The 17,620-nt window shown below is 41.0% G+C and overlaps 1 protein-coding gene across 1 annotated transcript; it reads right to left on the reverse strand.

Moving 5' to 3' along the window:
• Positions 1 to 3,288: 3,288 nt before the first annotated feature.
• LOC103111445 (interstitial collagenase-like) lies at positions 3,289 to 12,397 on the reverse strand. The gene is made up of 10 exons (XM_060179722.1): positions 12,187 to 12,397; positions 11,850 to 12,094; positions 11,615 to 11,763; positions 11,272 to 11,397; positions 9,162 to 9,317; positions 8,865 to 8,997; positions 6,848 to 6,981; positions 5,057 to 5,219; positions 4,323 to 4,426; positions 3,289 to 3,477 (listed from the first exon to the last, which is right to left on the reverse strand). Exons 1-10 carry the CDS (start codon positions 12,283 to 12,285, stop codon positions 3,374 to 3,376), a joined length of 1,413 nt encoding a protein of 470 aa, XP_060035705.1. The 5' UTR covers positions 12,286 to 12,397; the 3' UTR covers positions 3,289 to 3,373.
• Positions 12,398 to 17,620: the final 5,223 nt, after the last annotated feature.

Raw genomic sequence — 17,620 nt, forward strand, 5'->3', positions numbered from 1 at the left:
GGGGAGGTGGGACTCTAGGACATATGGTGGGGTTATCTAATGAAAAATAGCAGATGCTCTAAGGGTAGACTGGTGTAGAGGAGAAGCAAACAAAATCAAAATCAAGTGATGGAAGATGGAGACCTGTCTCCCTAGCTAAGTTGGTGGGGGTCACACCTATAAAGCCAGTAGAGGGCGCTCAGAGTGCATCTGGGAGCAGTTTCTTTAGAGCCACAGCCACTGTGGGCTTTAATCCACTTTGACAAGATGAGCTCAACAGTGTGAACAGGGCAGGCTAGTTGGAGAACAGGACATTAGAGGCTGAGCTAAGACTCATTAACATGGACTGTTTTCAGTAGGTAAAAATACAAATTAATATGTTTCAGAGTGGCTATGAAGTTTCCATTTATACATTTGTCTTCCAGTTGCAGAATCTCTTGATGTCATGTTGTAGGTAACACTTTTAGAAAATCACAGAGGTGTTTATATATCCATAGTCGCTGTCATGCTATTTATTTGAACATGCTTTGAATATAGCTAGTCTTAATAATGACACTTGTCCTCACAGAACTCCCATTGTAGTAGAGAAAAACAAGCAGTAGACATAAATGACACATTAAATGCTGTGGTTGTAGAGCTGTGTGGGACAGTTGGGGAAATGTCTGTGTCTGTGTGGAGGGGAGTTGTAGGTTATAATATTTAAAAAATAAGCATGCAGAAGCCTCATGGAAAAGGGACATGTGAACAGTTTTGGATATAAAGTAAGGAAGGCAGTCGTGCAAACATCTCTAGAAAGAGAATCCATAGAAAAGGCACTGAGTTGCTCGTATACCTCACATGTTCAAAATAGCAAAGAAACCACTGGGACTGGAATGGAGTGAGCAACAGGGAGCATATTAGAAAATCGGATGAGTGTGTGAGTGAAACAGGAACAGAGCATGTAGGACCTTGTAGGGACTTGAGCTGTTACCAGGAGTGAATTGAGTCACTGTCCTCACTTTATCCCTCTATCTTGCAGCCGTGACATGCAAACATGAGATCCATAGGAATATGGAGAGGATACAGGATACGTGTTCTGGAAAGAAGGACACAAGTAGGATGTGTTTCCCAAAATTCATCTCCAGTTTGAGGCACCTGTGCCTGCTTTGTAGAGGATGTAATGCCTTCCCCTACAGGATGGGTCTATCTGACCCACTCAGACTTTCCTCTCTGATTATCTCAGACTCTGAAATTCACTCACTTCTTTTCTCCTCACATTTGTGACTTTGGTTCAGAAGAGTGAGCCCACAACTAGATTGGTATTTCTGAACATGCAATTATTATGTTAGTAAATACAAAAAGGCTATATTCAAAACTAGTTATTAGGTAGGGGGCCAGGCAGTGGCACACCCCATTAAGCACACATATTACCAAGAGCAAGGACTGGGGTTTGAGTTCCCCTTCCCCACCTGCAGGGGGCCTGCTTCTCAAGCAGTGAAGCAGGTCTGGAGGTGTCTTTCTTCCCCCTCTACCTTCCCATCCTCTATCAGTTTCTCTCTGTTCTATCTAGTAAAAACTAGAAAGAAAGAAAAAAAGCACCAAGGCCCAGCATTAAAAAAACAGCAAGGGAGTCGGGCTGTAGTACAGCGGGCTAAGCGCACGTGGCGCAAAGCACAAAGACTGGCATAAGGATCCCGGTTCAAACCCTGGCTCCCCACCTGCAGGGGAGTCGCTTCACAGGCGGTGAAGCAGGTCTGCAGGTGTCTATCTTTCTCTCCTCCTCTCTGTCTTCCCCTCCCTCTCTCCATTTCTCTCTGTCCTATCCAACAACAACAACAACAATAATAACTACAACAATAAAACAACAAGGGCAACAAAAGGGAAAAAATAAATAAAATAAATATTAAAAAAAAGTTAAAAAAACCCTAAATACTATATAATCATTATAAAAGTGAGGCACTGTTGGGGACTGGGTGGTAGCACAATGGGTTAAGTGCACATCACGCAAAGCATAAGGACCGGCATAAGGATCCTGGTTCTAGCCCCCAGCTCCCCACCTGTAGGGGGGTTGCTTCATGGGTGGTGAAGCAAGTCTACAGGTGTCTATCTTTCTCTCCCCCTCTCTGTATTCCCCTCCTCTCTCGATTTCTCTCTATTCTATCCTACAACAACAAAAGCAATGACAACAACAATAATGACAACAACAAGGGTAGCAACAAGGGCAATAAAATGGGAAAAATGGCTTCCAGGAGCTGGTAGAGTGCACACTTTGGCATGTGGGAGGATCTGGATTTAAACCTCCCAGTCACTACATGGGAGCACCTGTAGGGGGAGGTTTCATGAGTGGTAGAGCAGTGCTCTGGTCTCTCTTCTCCTGTGTTTCTCATCTTCTAGCTAGAAAAAGTCCACCAACAACAGAGCAGAGAAATTGTGCAGGCATTTTTTGGGGGGCAGCAAAAAAAAATTTTTTTTTAATCTGAAACATCATATTTCCATCCACTTGCATTGTGAATTATCCTAGGTCTCATTGTAATTTATAGTGGGATGTATGAGAATGTGACTTTGTGGAAAGATAGTTATTGGGGACCAGGTTTTGGTGCACTTGGTTAAGTGTACACATTACAGTGTGCAGGGACCTGGGTTCAAGCCCTTTGTCCCCCACCTGAGGGAGAAATCTTTGTAAGTGATGAAGTAGGGCTGCATGTGTCTCTCTCCTTCGCTGTCTCCCCTCCATTTTCAATTTCTCTCTGTTCCTACCTAATAAAAATGAATAATAAATACAATTTAAAAGAATGAAAGATAGTTATTTAATAATTTGGACTAGTGTATTGCAACAAAGCAAAGGATTCTGGGGGAGAAGGGATGGGAGGGACCTGGGTCCCTGATACTTGATAGTGGAAAAGGACGTAAGTTGAGGGTGAGAATATTTTGTGGACGTCTGTCATGGAGAGATGAGAAATTGTGCTTCTATGTCAACAACTGTACTTCTTCTAGCGTTTGCCAACAACTGTACTGTAAACCAATATCTCTCCTACAATAAAATATAAACAATATAAATAGGAATAAGCAGCATGGATGCCCACAGATCTTTGCAAACACTCAGAAATTATTTGAGAGTAAAATTTTTCACTTAAAAGTAGTTATTAAAATATTATTGAATACTGTAAGGAGACTTTTCTTTTTCCTATGAAAACCCAAGATAACTATAACCTTGACATTTACTTCAAACTCAGTTGTATAAGTTTATGAAGCAATGCAATCTTTTTAATGCTTGGTTCTATTTAAGATTCTATTCCTACATCTTGTTTCAGTATCACCAAGAGAGTAAAATAAAACACAAGGGCATCTGTTTACTCAGAGAAACAGCTTATTGGGATCATAAGTATTTTTCAGTCTTCTTTATGATAGTCAGCCATCATTTGCAGTTGAACCAGCTATTCGTTTTCAGGAGAGACAGAATTCGTTTTGTTTTAGGATCAAATTGGTACTGTCGTGTCCCACAAAAGAAGTAGAAAAATCCTAGAAGAAAAGTAAGAGATAAGGATAATATTAGATAAATAGATATTTTCCCATATGAATTTTTTTTTTCCAGCCGGGGCTTTTGCTTAGGTTTTATACCCACACAATTCGACTGCTCCCAGCAAATTCTTTTTCTTCTGTTATCAGGACAGAGGGTGAGAGAGAGAGATGCAGTGAGAGAAAGAGAGACACCACAGCATCATTCTGTGCGACAGAGACTCAAGCCTGGGTCCTAGTGTCTGGCAAAGAGTGTACTCTACTGAGTGAATTCTCACAGCCACTAGACTTTTTAAAAAGGTAAAAAAAAAAAAAATCCAGGGAGCTGGGCGGTTGTGCAGCAGGTTAAGTACACGTGGCGCAAAGCGCAAGGACCAGCGTAAGGATCCCAGTTCGAGTCCCGGCTCCCCACCTACAGGGGAGTCACTTTACAGGCGGTGAAGCAGGTCTGCAGGTGTCTGTCTTTCTCTCCCCCTCTCTGTCTTTCCCTCCTCTCTCCATTTCTCTCAGTCCTATCCAACAATGATGACATCAATGACAACTACAACAAAGGCAACAAAAGAAAATAGAAAAAAAAATTTTTTTTAAATCCATATACTTCATCTGTTTTCATATCCAGGAAATGGGAAATAGGTTATTTCTTTTTTAACATTTTACTTTTTTTATTTTAGTGAGAGAAAGAAAGACCAGGACACTGCTCAGCTCTGGCTTATGGTAATGCTGGAAATTGAACCTGGGACTTTTGAGCCTCAGGTAGGAATGTCTTTAGCATAACCATTATGCTGTCTTCCTAGCCTGACATAGATTAATTTTATGGGAGCAAAATGGGGAAGTTGGATGGTATTTACCATCATTTTGGAAAACAGCATCCACTTTTTTGCCAATTCCAGGGAAGTCACGAATGATCGCTTTAGGATAACCTGTATCCATGGACTTCTTATATTCATCATACCTGGGAAAAAGAATATCAGAAATGCAGAATATGGTTAATATAATAATGGCAAACAACAATATTCACAATGGAATTTCTTTAGGTCTGTTACTGTTGTCACTGCTTTGGTTTCATTTCGTCTTCTCAACTAATGTGTGAGGTATACTATTCTTGTTTTCAAGCTTCATCCCATTTTGTAAAAACCCAATGACTGCTCTAAGTAATTATGGGGAACTACATTGTTGGGTTATTGACATAAAACTGGTAGGAACTTTTAACTGGGAAGGGTCTTGTGTCAATAGGACTATAGAGCAGGGCCAGACTAGACCACCACTACTTTGGCATCACCTCTACACATCTGAGAATACTGTAACTCTGGCTCCATCCTATGTTCCATCATGGAGCACTTCTATAGGAAAGGCAGTACCATTTGGGTATATCTGCTTTTTATTTCCTTTTAAAGCTCAGTCCTACAAACTCCCTCCTTCTGGGGCCAGGTCAGCTATGGTGGTCACAGGGAACTAAAGGACACCCAGCCTAACTGTACCCATTCACACAGGGAGGATGGAGTTGCAACACAACTTGAGAATAATTTTCCAACTTTCCCCTGGAGCAGTTTGATGCCCTATAATTTCCATGGATCAGTTTTACCTCCAGTATTTGTTGGCAACAAAGAAGTATGTCTTCCCAGTTTCCTCCTGATGAACGGCGGCATCAATTTTCTTCACCTTGCCAGGGAAGCCAAAGGAGCTGTGGATGTCCCTGGGGTATCCATATTTTGGCTGATCTCCATTGAAGGCCCAGTATTTGCTGCCTGTTAGCAGAAAAATCTACTGTGAAAAGATTTGCCTAGGACTCAGGGAGCCATTAGGCAGGTGGTCCTTCACACATTCCTGTCACAAGCAGTCAACAGATTTTGTGCCAGCGTGATGTGCTGTGAGGCAGATATTTCTCTTTAGTGTAACAACTTCTTCAACTAAACAGGAAGTGGTGGTCCTGAGTGCAGGTTATTTCAGTGACCCAAAGGTGGCACCTCTGAGCTGTGGACTAGGTTGGGACCTGTCATAGTGGTCATATTTATTTAGGCAACTACTTCAGAATATCAATTCATCTTACATTATGAAGAAGCATCTCTGTACAAATACATGTGCTACTTCCTCATAAAAAGACATTCTATATATTCATCCTTATTATCATGGCATATATGTTAGACACATCTTCCAGTATCCTTTTCCTTTTCTAAATTGATGCTGTTGACTGGCTACGGAAGAAGGGCAAACGCTAGAAGAAGAATAATTGAACTGTTTATTAAGTGGCTTTACATCCTGCACATATAAAAAGTAAACATGTAATACTCTGAAGAGATGAGGATTTGGCAAATATACACAGGTCAGGGATTGAGGTTGGAGATGACATAATCCAAGCACTTTGTCCATTGATTCATTGTAACTTTCTGCTCAGATGGACTGACTATGGAAGGCACTCCAAACTTCCCTTTAAATATAATGCATACTTACATATTCTTTGAGAATTCTAAAAACAAATGATTTGTGGTTTATTTCAGAGGGAATGAGAGAGAGAAACTGTATATTTTTCCATACCTTTCCTTATAATCACAAGTCATTACATAGAACGCTAGAGAGATAGAGGAATATATATTGTCCTATGGTCTTGTCAATATTTACATTTTATAAATAAAAATATAAAAAAGAAGTATATATACTGAAATTTGGCCTGGGTCAATACACAGATGCTGTAACTATTGATAGATAATCAGTGACTCAGTCAGTGTTTATAATAAATGTGACTTCAGTTGAACTCTCTCTTCTCTTTCCCTATGGATCTGTGTCCCTCACTTTCTTTTTCATTCTCCATCTCTATATATGCATATAGAGCAATTGATTGATAGATAGGTATATATGACTATATGTACTATATAGCTGTAGACAGACTCAGGGAATATTTACAAGAAACGGGTCATGCATATATATGGTTTGTGTGTATGTGTGTATCTCAATTCAGGCCACATTTGTAAGACATAGAACATATGCACGTACATGAAAATTAGGTCCAAATAAGTGTACACACACACACACACACACACACAGTATCTGTCTAATATCTATTGGGTCAGATATAGCTCACAACATAGTAGTATCTATTTGAAATAAATGCATAGTTTGCACTGAGAATGAAGTTTCCTCATTCCATTATTATAATCAATAAGTAAGAAAAGTTAGAACTCCAGACATTTGATATGCAACTATGATTTTTTAGAAACATAATGTATAAATTACAACTGCCATCAAAGAGTGGTATAATTTGGTAGTTTTTTAGAGAAGTCCATGCATGAAAGTACTCTGTTCTCCCTAAAATTTCAACCAGAAGCCCAATGAGAAGCCCAGTTTGTAAAAATAACAATAAAACTTTCAGAAGCTTTACCTCTGAAAAAGAAGACCTCATTTCTTATAGCAATTTCATATGCAGCATCAACCCCAGCTCCCACTAGTGGCCAGAATAGAGAGATGCCATTGAAATCAACTTCTTGCTGAGAGTCATCTGTGCGTAAAAAGAACCTGGTTTAAAAGAAAGTAAAGGGACTGATTTAACTCTCAGAAATCTCTGACTGACTCAGTTTTTCTCATCTCTGGAACATGAGTCTGAAATCCATGAAGTGACTGCTCCCATCAGGTCACACTCTTTGTCTACATTGTATTATCTTATCTCACAAAAAGCCTATGGAAGTAGATGAGGAATTGGAATCAGGTGACTATGAAGGAAATGGTAAAGGCCACACATCTAAGAAAAGGCAAAGCCTGCTCAGACTCTTTTTATGATCTCTCAGTTCTTTACAAATTTAGGAGATTGGGAAATAGGACAGCATAGACTTCCATGTGGACTCATAGCTATTTCCCAAACTGCACAGACCAAATGCAAGTACATAGCAAGCCAGCCTTGGGAAGGGTCTGTATCTGCTCAATCTCGCTCTTTCCAAAGAAGTCAAGGGCCTGTGCCAGCAGGTGAACATGTCTTGGTTTCAGAGTTTCAGGGTGAACTGTCATGTTCTCAGGGGTCCTTATTACTTCCAAATGCCATTCCCTTCCCAAATGCCAGTTCTACTTGAATTTTTCCTGATAATCTGAACTACTCCCTTCAGTTGTTCTAGAGAGACTTTCCATGACCTACTGGGTGGGAACGTTTCATTAAAATAGAAGATTGAGGAAGAGAAGTAGGAGGTAGAAAGGGAAGGAAAGAAAGGGGGAAATTTGACACCTTCCTAGTGATCTAGCCTTACCAGTGTTTACTAGTTCATATGAAAGTATATGCCAAAATCCATCATTCACTTGCATTTTGCTCTTGTGTCAATCTAATTTACAAAGGTTAAAAAAAACAAGTATATTGTCAGACATGAAAGACTTTTTGATTCATTTTGTTCCTGATAAGTTTCAGTATATGGGACCATAGCTTTGAGAAAGTCTTACTTTATTATCTGTCCTTATCCTTTAGAGGATTAATTTCATGGGAAGAAGAGGTCAATGCTTTGCGTGAGAAGGGGAATTCAATCTTTTGGAGTCCACACACTGCAGAAGTTTTAGGCTCCTGTTTCTCTCTGGAGGAAAGTAAGATGTGTACCATTTCTGCCTGAAAGCAGTTCTCATGAACTCTTGGGAATCTTCTCACAGTAGGCCCTACCCGTGTGTGATTTTTTGGAGAACAAAAGAAACCTGTCAGACTTACAGACTGTGGAATGACCCACTTTTCAAGAATGAAAGTGGAGATACAAAAATGACATCCTGGGAGTCGGGCGGTGGCGCAGTGGGTTAAGCACATGTGGCACAAAGCTCAATGACCAGCGTAAGGATCCCGGTTCCAGCCCCCGGCTCCCCACCTGCAGGGGAGTCGCTTCACAGGCGGTGAAGCAGGTCTGCAGGTGTCTGTCTTTCTCTCCCCCTCTCTGTCTTCCCCTCCTCTTTCCATTTCTCTCTGTCCTATCCAACAACAACAACAATAACGACAACAATCAAACAACAAGGGAAACAAAAGGGAATAAATACATAAATATTTAAATTTAAAAAAAATGACGTCCTTTTTGTCTGGGCTGCAGACTATACTGCCAAGGCAAAGTGTAAAGATTTAACTTTAGCAGTGTTTTCAGAACAACATATTTGGTGAAACTCATTGGGATGATTATCAACCTGAATAGTGGAGGGGTAGAAGGTCATTTCTTACTCTGTCATTAACAATTGTGTGATCTTCAGCAAGGGAAGCCATTTCTCTCTGCCTCATATTACATAAAAATATTTGAATAAGTCTTTACTGTATTCATAAGTTAAACTATAATTACATGCTGTTTTTATAGCATGCTAAAATTACAAACCATCGAAGTAACATAGAGAGCATTTAATAAAGTGTCAGAACAACATACAAAATAAATCAGTTAAATTTGATATTGTTTTACCTGTTTTTAAAGAAGAACAAGTCCCTGCTAACTTTGGTTACGGCATCAAATGTTAACTTGGTATCACAGGCTTGTGGTACTTGTGGCTCTTTCGTTACTTGTGGCTCTTTCGGCTTGTTGGTGATTTTGGGCCCTCAAAAAATAAACAAAGACTCTGAAGTAAGGTGTCGTTGTCAAATCATGTTAATACAAAAATACTTGGAGAGAAATCTCTTAAAGGATACAGCTAATGGCATTTAATTTCAAGTGCATATAAACCAATAATCACTCGTCCAAAGTACTTTTCTTTATGCTCACCATATAAGGCATTGATGGCCTTGATGTCCTTCTGAGACAGTTGAATGTCACCATAGTAGATATATGCTGGGTACATCAAGGAACCAATGTCATGAATATGATTTATTCCAAGGGAATGACCCAGTTCATGTGCTGCAACATAATATAAGTTGTAGTCTAGAAAAGACCAATCAGACAGGTTTATAGTTATTGAAGTGCTGTGTTTATTAGATTAGCAAGGAAATGTAAGTGTTTAAATTTCAGAAACTTTATTATTGACATTGTACAAATCTTCTATGTAATTAGTGATATGTCTGGTGTGCATGTGTATTTAATGGGAGAAAGAAAACAGACTTCACTAGTGCTAAGGAGGTTGATTAAAACCTGAACTTCTTAGATTGGGCTAGTTTGGGGAAAAGTCAGGGACAAAGAAAAACCCCAAGGATCATTAGTAAATATAATTAGATAAAGTAAAAAGTATACCTAGAGGAATAATAGCATGTACTGTTTGTTTCCACTCATATATTTTGTATGTTTCACTTCTGAAAATGTGAGTAATACAAGAAAGCACCAAGGAAAACTATTCAAAATTATATGCCAAAGTTAACTATTTTTCTTTTTTTTAAAAAAAGGGATTAATGGCAGGTGGCGCGAAGCGCAAGGACCAGCATAAGGATCCTGGTTTGAGCCCCTGGCTCCCCACCTGCAGGGGAGTCGCTTCACAAGCGGTGAAGCAGGTCTGCAGGTGTCTTATCTTTCTCTCCCCCTCTCTGTCTTCCCCTCCTCTCTCCATTTCTCTCTTTTCTATCCAACAACAATGACATTAATAACTACAACAATAAAACAACAAGGGCAACAGAAGGCAGTAAATAAATATTTTAAAAGGTACATTACTATTTATTTTAATAGTGATTTTAAAACACCATAATGACATTTTATTTCATTTTTTAAAAATATCTTTATATATTTATTGGATAGAGACAATAGAAAGAGAAGGAAGAGGGAGATGGAGAGAGAGCAAGACACTGCAGCCCAGCTTCACCACTTGGGAGGCTTTCCCTCTGCAGATGGAGACCTGAAGCTTGAACCCAGGTTTTTGTACACTCTGATGCTTAACCAGATGCGCCACTGCCTGGCCCTAGTATGATGTTTTTGTTTGTTTGTTTGTTTGCCTCCAGGGTTTGCTGGGGCTCAGTGCCTGCACCATGAGTCCACTGCGCCTGGAGGCTATTTTTTGCCTTTTGTTGCCCTTGTTGTTTATTGTTGTTGTTATTTTATTGTTGTTGTCATTGCTGTCATTGTTGTTGGATAGGACAGAGAGAAATGGAGAGAGGAGGAGAAGACGGGGCGGGGAAGAGAAAGATAGACACCTGCAGATCTGCTTCACCGCATGTGAAGCAGCCTCCCTGTGAAGCAGAACCGGTATCCTGGCGTCAGTCCTTGTGCTTTGTGTTATGTGCACTTAACCCACTATGCTACTGCCCAGCCCCCCATAATGGCATTTTTATAGTAATATTTTATAGTAAAATATTACTTAGAGTCATATCCTTTTATTTTACTAAATGAGACAGACGGTTATCATAGTCTTTCTAAGAAATTATAGTTTTATAAATAGTTATACTTAATTAATAAGTTATTTAAGAATGATGGCAAAGTCTGGGTTTTAAAAAATTTTTTTATTGCCATCTGGGTTATTACTAGGGGTCAGTGCCTGCATGTTGAATCCAGCACTCCCTGCAGCCATTTTTCCTCACCCCCATCTTTTTCTTTTTTGTTTGATAGACAGAGAGTGATTGAGAGAGGTTGTGGAGATAGAGAGAGAGAGAGAGAGAAAGAGAGATACTTGTATAACTGCTGCAAGATTTATGAAGCTTCTGCCCTACAGGTGGGGACTAGGGGGCTTGAACCTGGGTGTTTGCTCTATCAGGTGCAACATCCTCCAATCCAAAAGTGATTCATTTTTAATAAAATCATTCCATTAAATAAAACAAAGTATTTCATAAAATGATGAAAGAGAAAGAGTAAGATAGAAAGAGAAAGTTCATTGGCATAAACTGTAGTGTAAACCATTAACCCCCAATAAGAGAGAGAGAGAGAGGGAGGGGGAGAGGGAGAGGACTCATTGACTCACTCCTGAAATCATTAGTCCATGTTTCCTCTTCATCAAAGTGAATATCCCCTCCAATCTCTTTTCCGGGTAGGAAAGCATGAGCAAGTCCACCTCCAGGACCATCGAAGGGAGAGTTGTCACGATGATCTATGAGAAACACAATCAGAGTTCTGTTTGGGCTTCCCTGGAGGAGAAGAGAGCAGAGGCAAAGAGTCGAAAGACATTGTTCATCTGGAAGCTTCTCTTGCTCTGCCCATAAAGCCAGTCTCTTTAGAGTAAGGAGGGGTTCTGCCTGCAAAGCTGAGTGGGTCTGGGAACATCAGGACATGAGTTTAGAATGATTTGAGAGACTAGAAGACCTCACCTCTCCAGTAAAAGGAGATGAGTATGTCTGCTTCACCCTCAAAGACCTTGGTGAAGGTCAGAACTGAGACATTACTCCAGAGCTCAAAGGCTTTCTCAATCATGTGGTCCACATCTTTTTTAGGCAAATCTGGTGTGTAGTTTGTGATTCTGAAAATGAAGTAGGAGAGAACAGTCACATTTGTTTTGTGACTTTGATGGGTAATAGGTTCTCACCTGGAGCTCACCCTAGTTACCTGTAGGTCAGGTGTGTGCGTTCCCACTGAAAGCTCCTTGGAGTGGATTTAAACTGGGCCACATCGGGCACCCCACATCTGGGCTGCTTCATCACGTTCAGTGTTTCAGCATCTGGCTTCCCAGTCACCTTCAGCCCGAAAAATTTCTGCATTTGCTTTAGCTTTTCAGCCACTAGGTCACTGCTTTTCTGCTCTCCAGATCGGCTGGTTCCTCTTTCCAAATTGTAGTATTTTTGTAGGTAATTCTGATAAAGAAAAAAATATTGAACACAAAATATGACTTTCTGACCTTGGAAAAATGGAAATGCATTTGCAGTATGGGTAAGGAAGCATTTACCTGGACCATGTCTACATCTTGTTTGTGAGTGTCTGAAGTTGCTGGGAAGCTGTAAGACCCTATGGCCCAGAGCAGGAGTAACACAGTAAGGGTCGGCATGCTTCTTTTTTCCTTGTCAACTGATGGTGACAGTGGCTCCTCACTTGTCTGCTCCTCTAGCACCTCAGTCTGTAGGCTCTCTTTTATGTAGGAACCTTGCAGCCCCTGAACAAAAGGCTATCTGATTCTCATACAGTCATATCCCTTCTTCCTGCAATATACTGTTGCAACTTTCATCAGAAATTGTGACACATTGACCTTTTGGTTTTGCAATATCAGATTTTAATCAAACTGGATATAAACAGAGACACATTCCACCCAGCATAGGTATATTCTCAATAAAGGCCCTTACTAACTATGGTCTAATATATAACTCACAGAATACTCCAAGGATTTTTATTTAACTTTTATAAGAAAGATAGAGACACCAAAGCAAAAGTTTGTTTTTGTATCTGGTAGTGTTGAGGATCACACCTAGGTCCTCAAGCATGCAATTCTGTGTTCTGATGTGCTGACTTACCTTGCTGACCAAACCCATGGATTTTATTTATTTATTATTTTTTTAAAAATTTTAAATATTTATTCCCTTTTGCTGTCCTTGTTGTATTGTTGTTATTGATGTCATCATTGTTGGATAGGACAGAGAAAATGGAGAGAAGAGGGGAAGACAGACAGAGGGAGAGAAAGACAGACACCTGCAGACCTGCTTCACCACCTGTGAAGTGACTCCCCTGCAGGGGGGAAGTTGGGGACTTGAACTGGTATCCTTCCATCTGTCTTTGTGCTTTGCGCCACGTGTGCTTAACCTGCTACACTACTGCCCGACTCCCTATTTATTTATTTATTTTTATTTTTTTATTTAAGAAAGGATTAATTAACAAAACCATAGGGTAGGAGGGGTACAACTCCACACAATTCCCACCACCCAATCTCCATTTCCCACCCCCTCCCCTGATAGCTTTCCCATTCTCTATCCCTCTGGGAGTATGGACCCAGGGTCATTGTGGGTTGCAGAAGGTAGAAGGTCTGGCTTCTGTAATTGCTTCCCCGCTGAACATGGGCGTTGACTGGTCGGTCCATACTCCCAGTCTGCCTCTCTCTTTCCCTAGTAGGGTGGGTCTCTGGGGAAACAGAGCTCCAGGACACATTGGTGGGGTCTACACTGAACTTCTCTGTTCCAGACTCTTGGAAACAGAGTTGGCAATCAGCTGAGGTAAAGAACAAACACCTCATCACAGACCCCTGCAAGCGTCAACCTGGCTTTGACCTAGCACGTTATGACTGGGCCCTCCTCAATCGCTATCGAACAGGCCATGGCCAGTGCGCCGCTATGTTCCATCGCTGGGGAGCCAGAGACGACCCGAACTGCCCCTGCAGCTACAGACAGACTATGACCCACATAGTCAACGACTGCCACCTCTCCAGATTCAAAGGAGGTCTCGAAACTTTACATCAGGCTCAACCTGACGCTGTTGACTGGCTACGGAAGAAGGGCAAATGCTAGAAGAAGAAGAAGGTGGGGTCTTCAGTCTAGGGAAGCCTGGCCGGCCTCCTGATGGCATCTGGAACCTGGTGACTGAAAAGAGAGTTAACATACAAAGCCAAACAAATTGTTGAGCAACCTGTTTATTTATTTTTAAATGTATTGCCACCGGGTCATCACTGGGGCATTGTGTCAGCATTATAAATGCATTGCTCTGGGTGGCTTCCCCCCTTTATTTTTTATTTGAAAGAACAGACAGAAATTGAAAGGAGAAATATAGATAAAGAGGAAAGAGAAACACAGACACCTGCAGACCGGCTTCATCACTCTTGAAGTGCCCCCCTGCAGGTGGGGAGCAGGGGCTTGAACCCAGTTCCTTGCACATGGTAATGTGTGTGTTCAAACAAGTGCTCCACTGCCTGGCCTCCTCCATGGACTTAAAAAAAAAGCAGACTGTCTTTGTCATTCTAATTGTGAAGTACTCTTTCTTCTAGAATGAGAGAAACTTGCTGACAGTATGCTGTTACTGTACACAACAGGCTATAGTTAGCTTGCATTGCAGGTGCTTAGAGATTTCTAGATTTGGGGCATACCTTCTTTTTATATTCACCAGAGCCTTTCTCAGTCATAAATTCTGTGGGGTTAGAGAACATTAATACAAAGTCTCCTGATACACAGGGAAAAGCTCATCACTGAGTCAGAATCCTGCTACACATGTGGCACATACTGGACACTGCTAACACACTTGTCGTACATGTGTGGACATATTTTGTCCCCAGAGCTATGTCCATGCATGTTTCTGTCCACTCACATATGGACCTATTATCCTGATAACCACTTAATAACTTCAGAGAACAGCACCTTTATTTTATGCCATGAGAGATTTGCACAAAGCACCACACTTGTGCAGATGATAGACAGTGGGGAACTGGTATCCCCCTAGGGCCTGGGCAAGGTGAGATAGTAGAGTCAGTCTGGCTCTGTTTCCTAAGCTTCACTAGCCCTTACTCTTCTTCCTGATGTTGTTCATGTCTTATACCTACATGCCCCACTTTGGTCTTTTTTGGTTTTTGTTCGTCTGTTTGCTTGTTTCTTTAGTTTTTTGTTTATTTGATGGAACAGAGAAACTGAGAGGGAAGGGGGAGAGAAAGGGAGACAGGAGAGAGAGAGAGAGAGAGAGAGAGAGAGAGAGAGCCTTCTGCAGTACTGCTTCACCACTTATGAAGCTTCCCTAGTGCAGGTAATGACTGGGGGCTCAAACTTGGGGCCTTGTACATGGTAACTTGTGCTGTTAACCAGGTGTGATATTGCCCGTGCCCCCTCCTTTTTTTTTTTAATTTGACCCTTTAAAAATATGACTTCATTCTTCGTTTTGCTATCTGTAGAAATATTCTCAGTTTGATTTCATATTCAGTGCTTATTCCTGCACTAGACTAGCAACTTTCTGCCTCCAGTGGTTTGCTCTCCACACTTTGGAAAAACCACTTTATCTTAATGCCTTCTCTGTTCTGCACACCAGTCTCTCCTTACCTGGAAAGAAAACAGACAATGGAGAGAAACATTCATGCAGAACTCTTCTGTGCTCTCCTCTTTGGCAGTTCTTTCTCCCTTATCCATTCAAGTTCACTTGATTTCACAGACTTCCAGAGGCTCTGCCCATCCGTGCCCTGCAAACAGTGATCTGGCATTACCCTGTGCACAATCAGTACTCATGTGAACTTCCTGCTTGCAGTGGGTAAGAATTCATTAGCCAAGTCAGTATTTAACCACAACTTCTCCATCTAGTGGCATCTTTACATGAAAGCATGCAGAAAAGGGGAAACAAATGTCTTTCTCAGAAAAGCCACGTCTACTTTTTCACACGGGTCTCTGCATGCAGAGACGAGTGAATGAGGCAAACATATTTTCTAGGCCCAGTGGCCAGATGTTTCCCATTACTAACTTTTCATCCATTGATCCCACTCTGGTGTCTTGACTATAAACCTCTACTTACCCAGCTGTGATCTTAACACTTGATTTGTGTAAACAATTCCATAAACAATTAAGGCTGATACTGTTAGTCCCATCTGACTGAATTTAAGGGATTTGTAGGCTCCTCTCAGAAATTAGGATGCTTGCCTGAAAAATGCATAATTCTATGGGAAGGTCTAGGACTCAGGTCTTTGGAGTTGGTAAATAGATATCTTTTGTTGATCAGGGTGAGATTACATTGTGCCAGTCATGGGTATGGCAGGAATTCTGTAAATTGAAGAAGGTCCTGGTGTGTATCTCGCTGGCTCCTACAGTGTGTGATTCCTCAGTACCTAGTCCATGCAGAATAGGACAGCTGGCAGCATCCAGTGACCAGCCATTTACTTTGAGGTGAAAGGAATTAGATTTTGGTGAGAGGCACCAGCAAGGTATCTCCCCTGGAAACTCTTGCTTTGCCAACATATGACCTAGGTTCAAGCCCAACCCTAACCATACTGTAGAAAGTTTTTAAAGGGGTTGTGCCTTTCCCTGTCTTTGCTTTTCTCTTTCTTAAAAGGTTCAACATCAGACTATTTACTCTGCTAGGTATGTTGAACAAGGCCTATTAATCACCATGTTAGGTTCCTTTCACTGGAGAATAGGAATAATTATAATAGTGTCTTCCAAGACAAAGTTTTTAGGGAAGTTAAAAGCAATAATGTGTGAAATGTGTATGTAATTCAGTGTTTGTCATGTTGAAAAAGTGTTCAATTAGTACTACTTCTTAGCATTGAAAAAGACCTTTCTTTTAATCATTTCTTTTAATCACTTGATGAAACCCTCCTAACAAGAAAACAAGTAGGAAATGGTTCAGAGGGCAGGATAAGATCATTCAAAGTGGATTTCAGTTTCTTTCAGGAAATATGACTCTTCAAGAAATAATTACTATTAATGAGACAAAATAAAGAAAAACATTGTCATCTGGGCCCACATTGTGTAGAAGCAACACAGTGAATCATCATCTTGTAAGTTTCCTAAGAGATATCTACCTGTACACTCAAAGTTCCTCAATCATTGTCTGTCGTGCTGCGATGCGGAGAAGAAAGAGAGGAGATCTAAAGCGAGGAGGGAACACAGTCCTTTATTCTCTCAGGCGTCTCAGGGTTGGGTGGGAGCGCAGCGGTTCAGGCCATGTGGAGGTAGCAACAATGGCTGCGTCTAACCACTGAGGTGAAAACCGGGCAAAAAGGGGCGAGGAGCGGGAGGAGAAGGGCTTTATAGGGCAGCAACCAGGAGTGACATATCGGGACAGGATTGGTTGGGAGAGGCACTTGAGAATATCGCAGGAAGTGGCAATACCTGAGGGCAAAGACTGCATCTGCATAATTCCCCAACAATTGTCACTGTGAGTTGACTATAAGTCTAAGAATGATTGTTAAAATGACATCTTTGAAGACTAATAGATTGGGCCCTCAGGCCATTTACCTTCCACAGCCACACTTTTGTTTTAGCTAATGGCAGTGCACTACTACCCCTCTAATCTTGTTGGGAATACATTAGTGACATAGCCACTTACAAGTCAGCTTCTTGATATTGACTGAAAAATACCCCATGGTCCAGGGAAGACTCCCAAACAACTGTCTTTCCACTGACATTGCAGAGATCAAATGCACATAAATTCTTTAATATCTCTGCAGCACATTAAAAGTGTCTTCATTTTTTTTTTTTGTCACCCCTACACACACACACATTGACACACACACCCAGCCTTTGAGAGATTAAGGCTAGGTCCTTTCCTCTTGAGTCTGTATGGGTCTTTGACTACTCTGAAGATTAGAATAAGACAAAAATGATGTATTGCTTTATGAGATAGATAGCACTCACTTTCAGAGTCTGCATGGAGGGTTGTTCTGTTTCTGTTATTCTGGCAGGAATCAGGCAAGAAAGTGAAGAAGGTAGCAG

This window comes from Erinaceus europaeus, chromosome 20, assembly GCF_950295315.1.
Source record: "Erinaceus europaeus chromosome 20, mEriEur2.1, whole genome shotgun sequence".
Taxonomy (NCBI): Eukaryota; Metazoa; Chordata; class Mammalia; order Eulipotyphla; family Erinaceidae; genus Erinaceus; species Erinaceus europaeus.

Excerpts from the sequence above, each read along its gene's own strand:
- LOC103111445 (XM_060179722.1), bottom strand. The coding sequence starts at position 12,285 with ATGCCGACCCTTACTGTGTTACTCCTGCTCTGGGCCATAGGGTCTTAC. Across the intron at positions 12,095-12,186 it reads AAGATGTAGACATGGTCCAG|AATTACCTACAAAAATACTA; the intron begins GTAAATGCTTCC and ends TTTCTTTATCAG. Across the intron at positions 8,998-9,161 it reads GGCCATCAATGCCTTATATG|GGCCCAAAATCACCAACAAG; the intron begins GTGAGCATAAAG and ends TTATTTTTTGAG.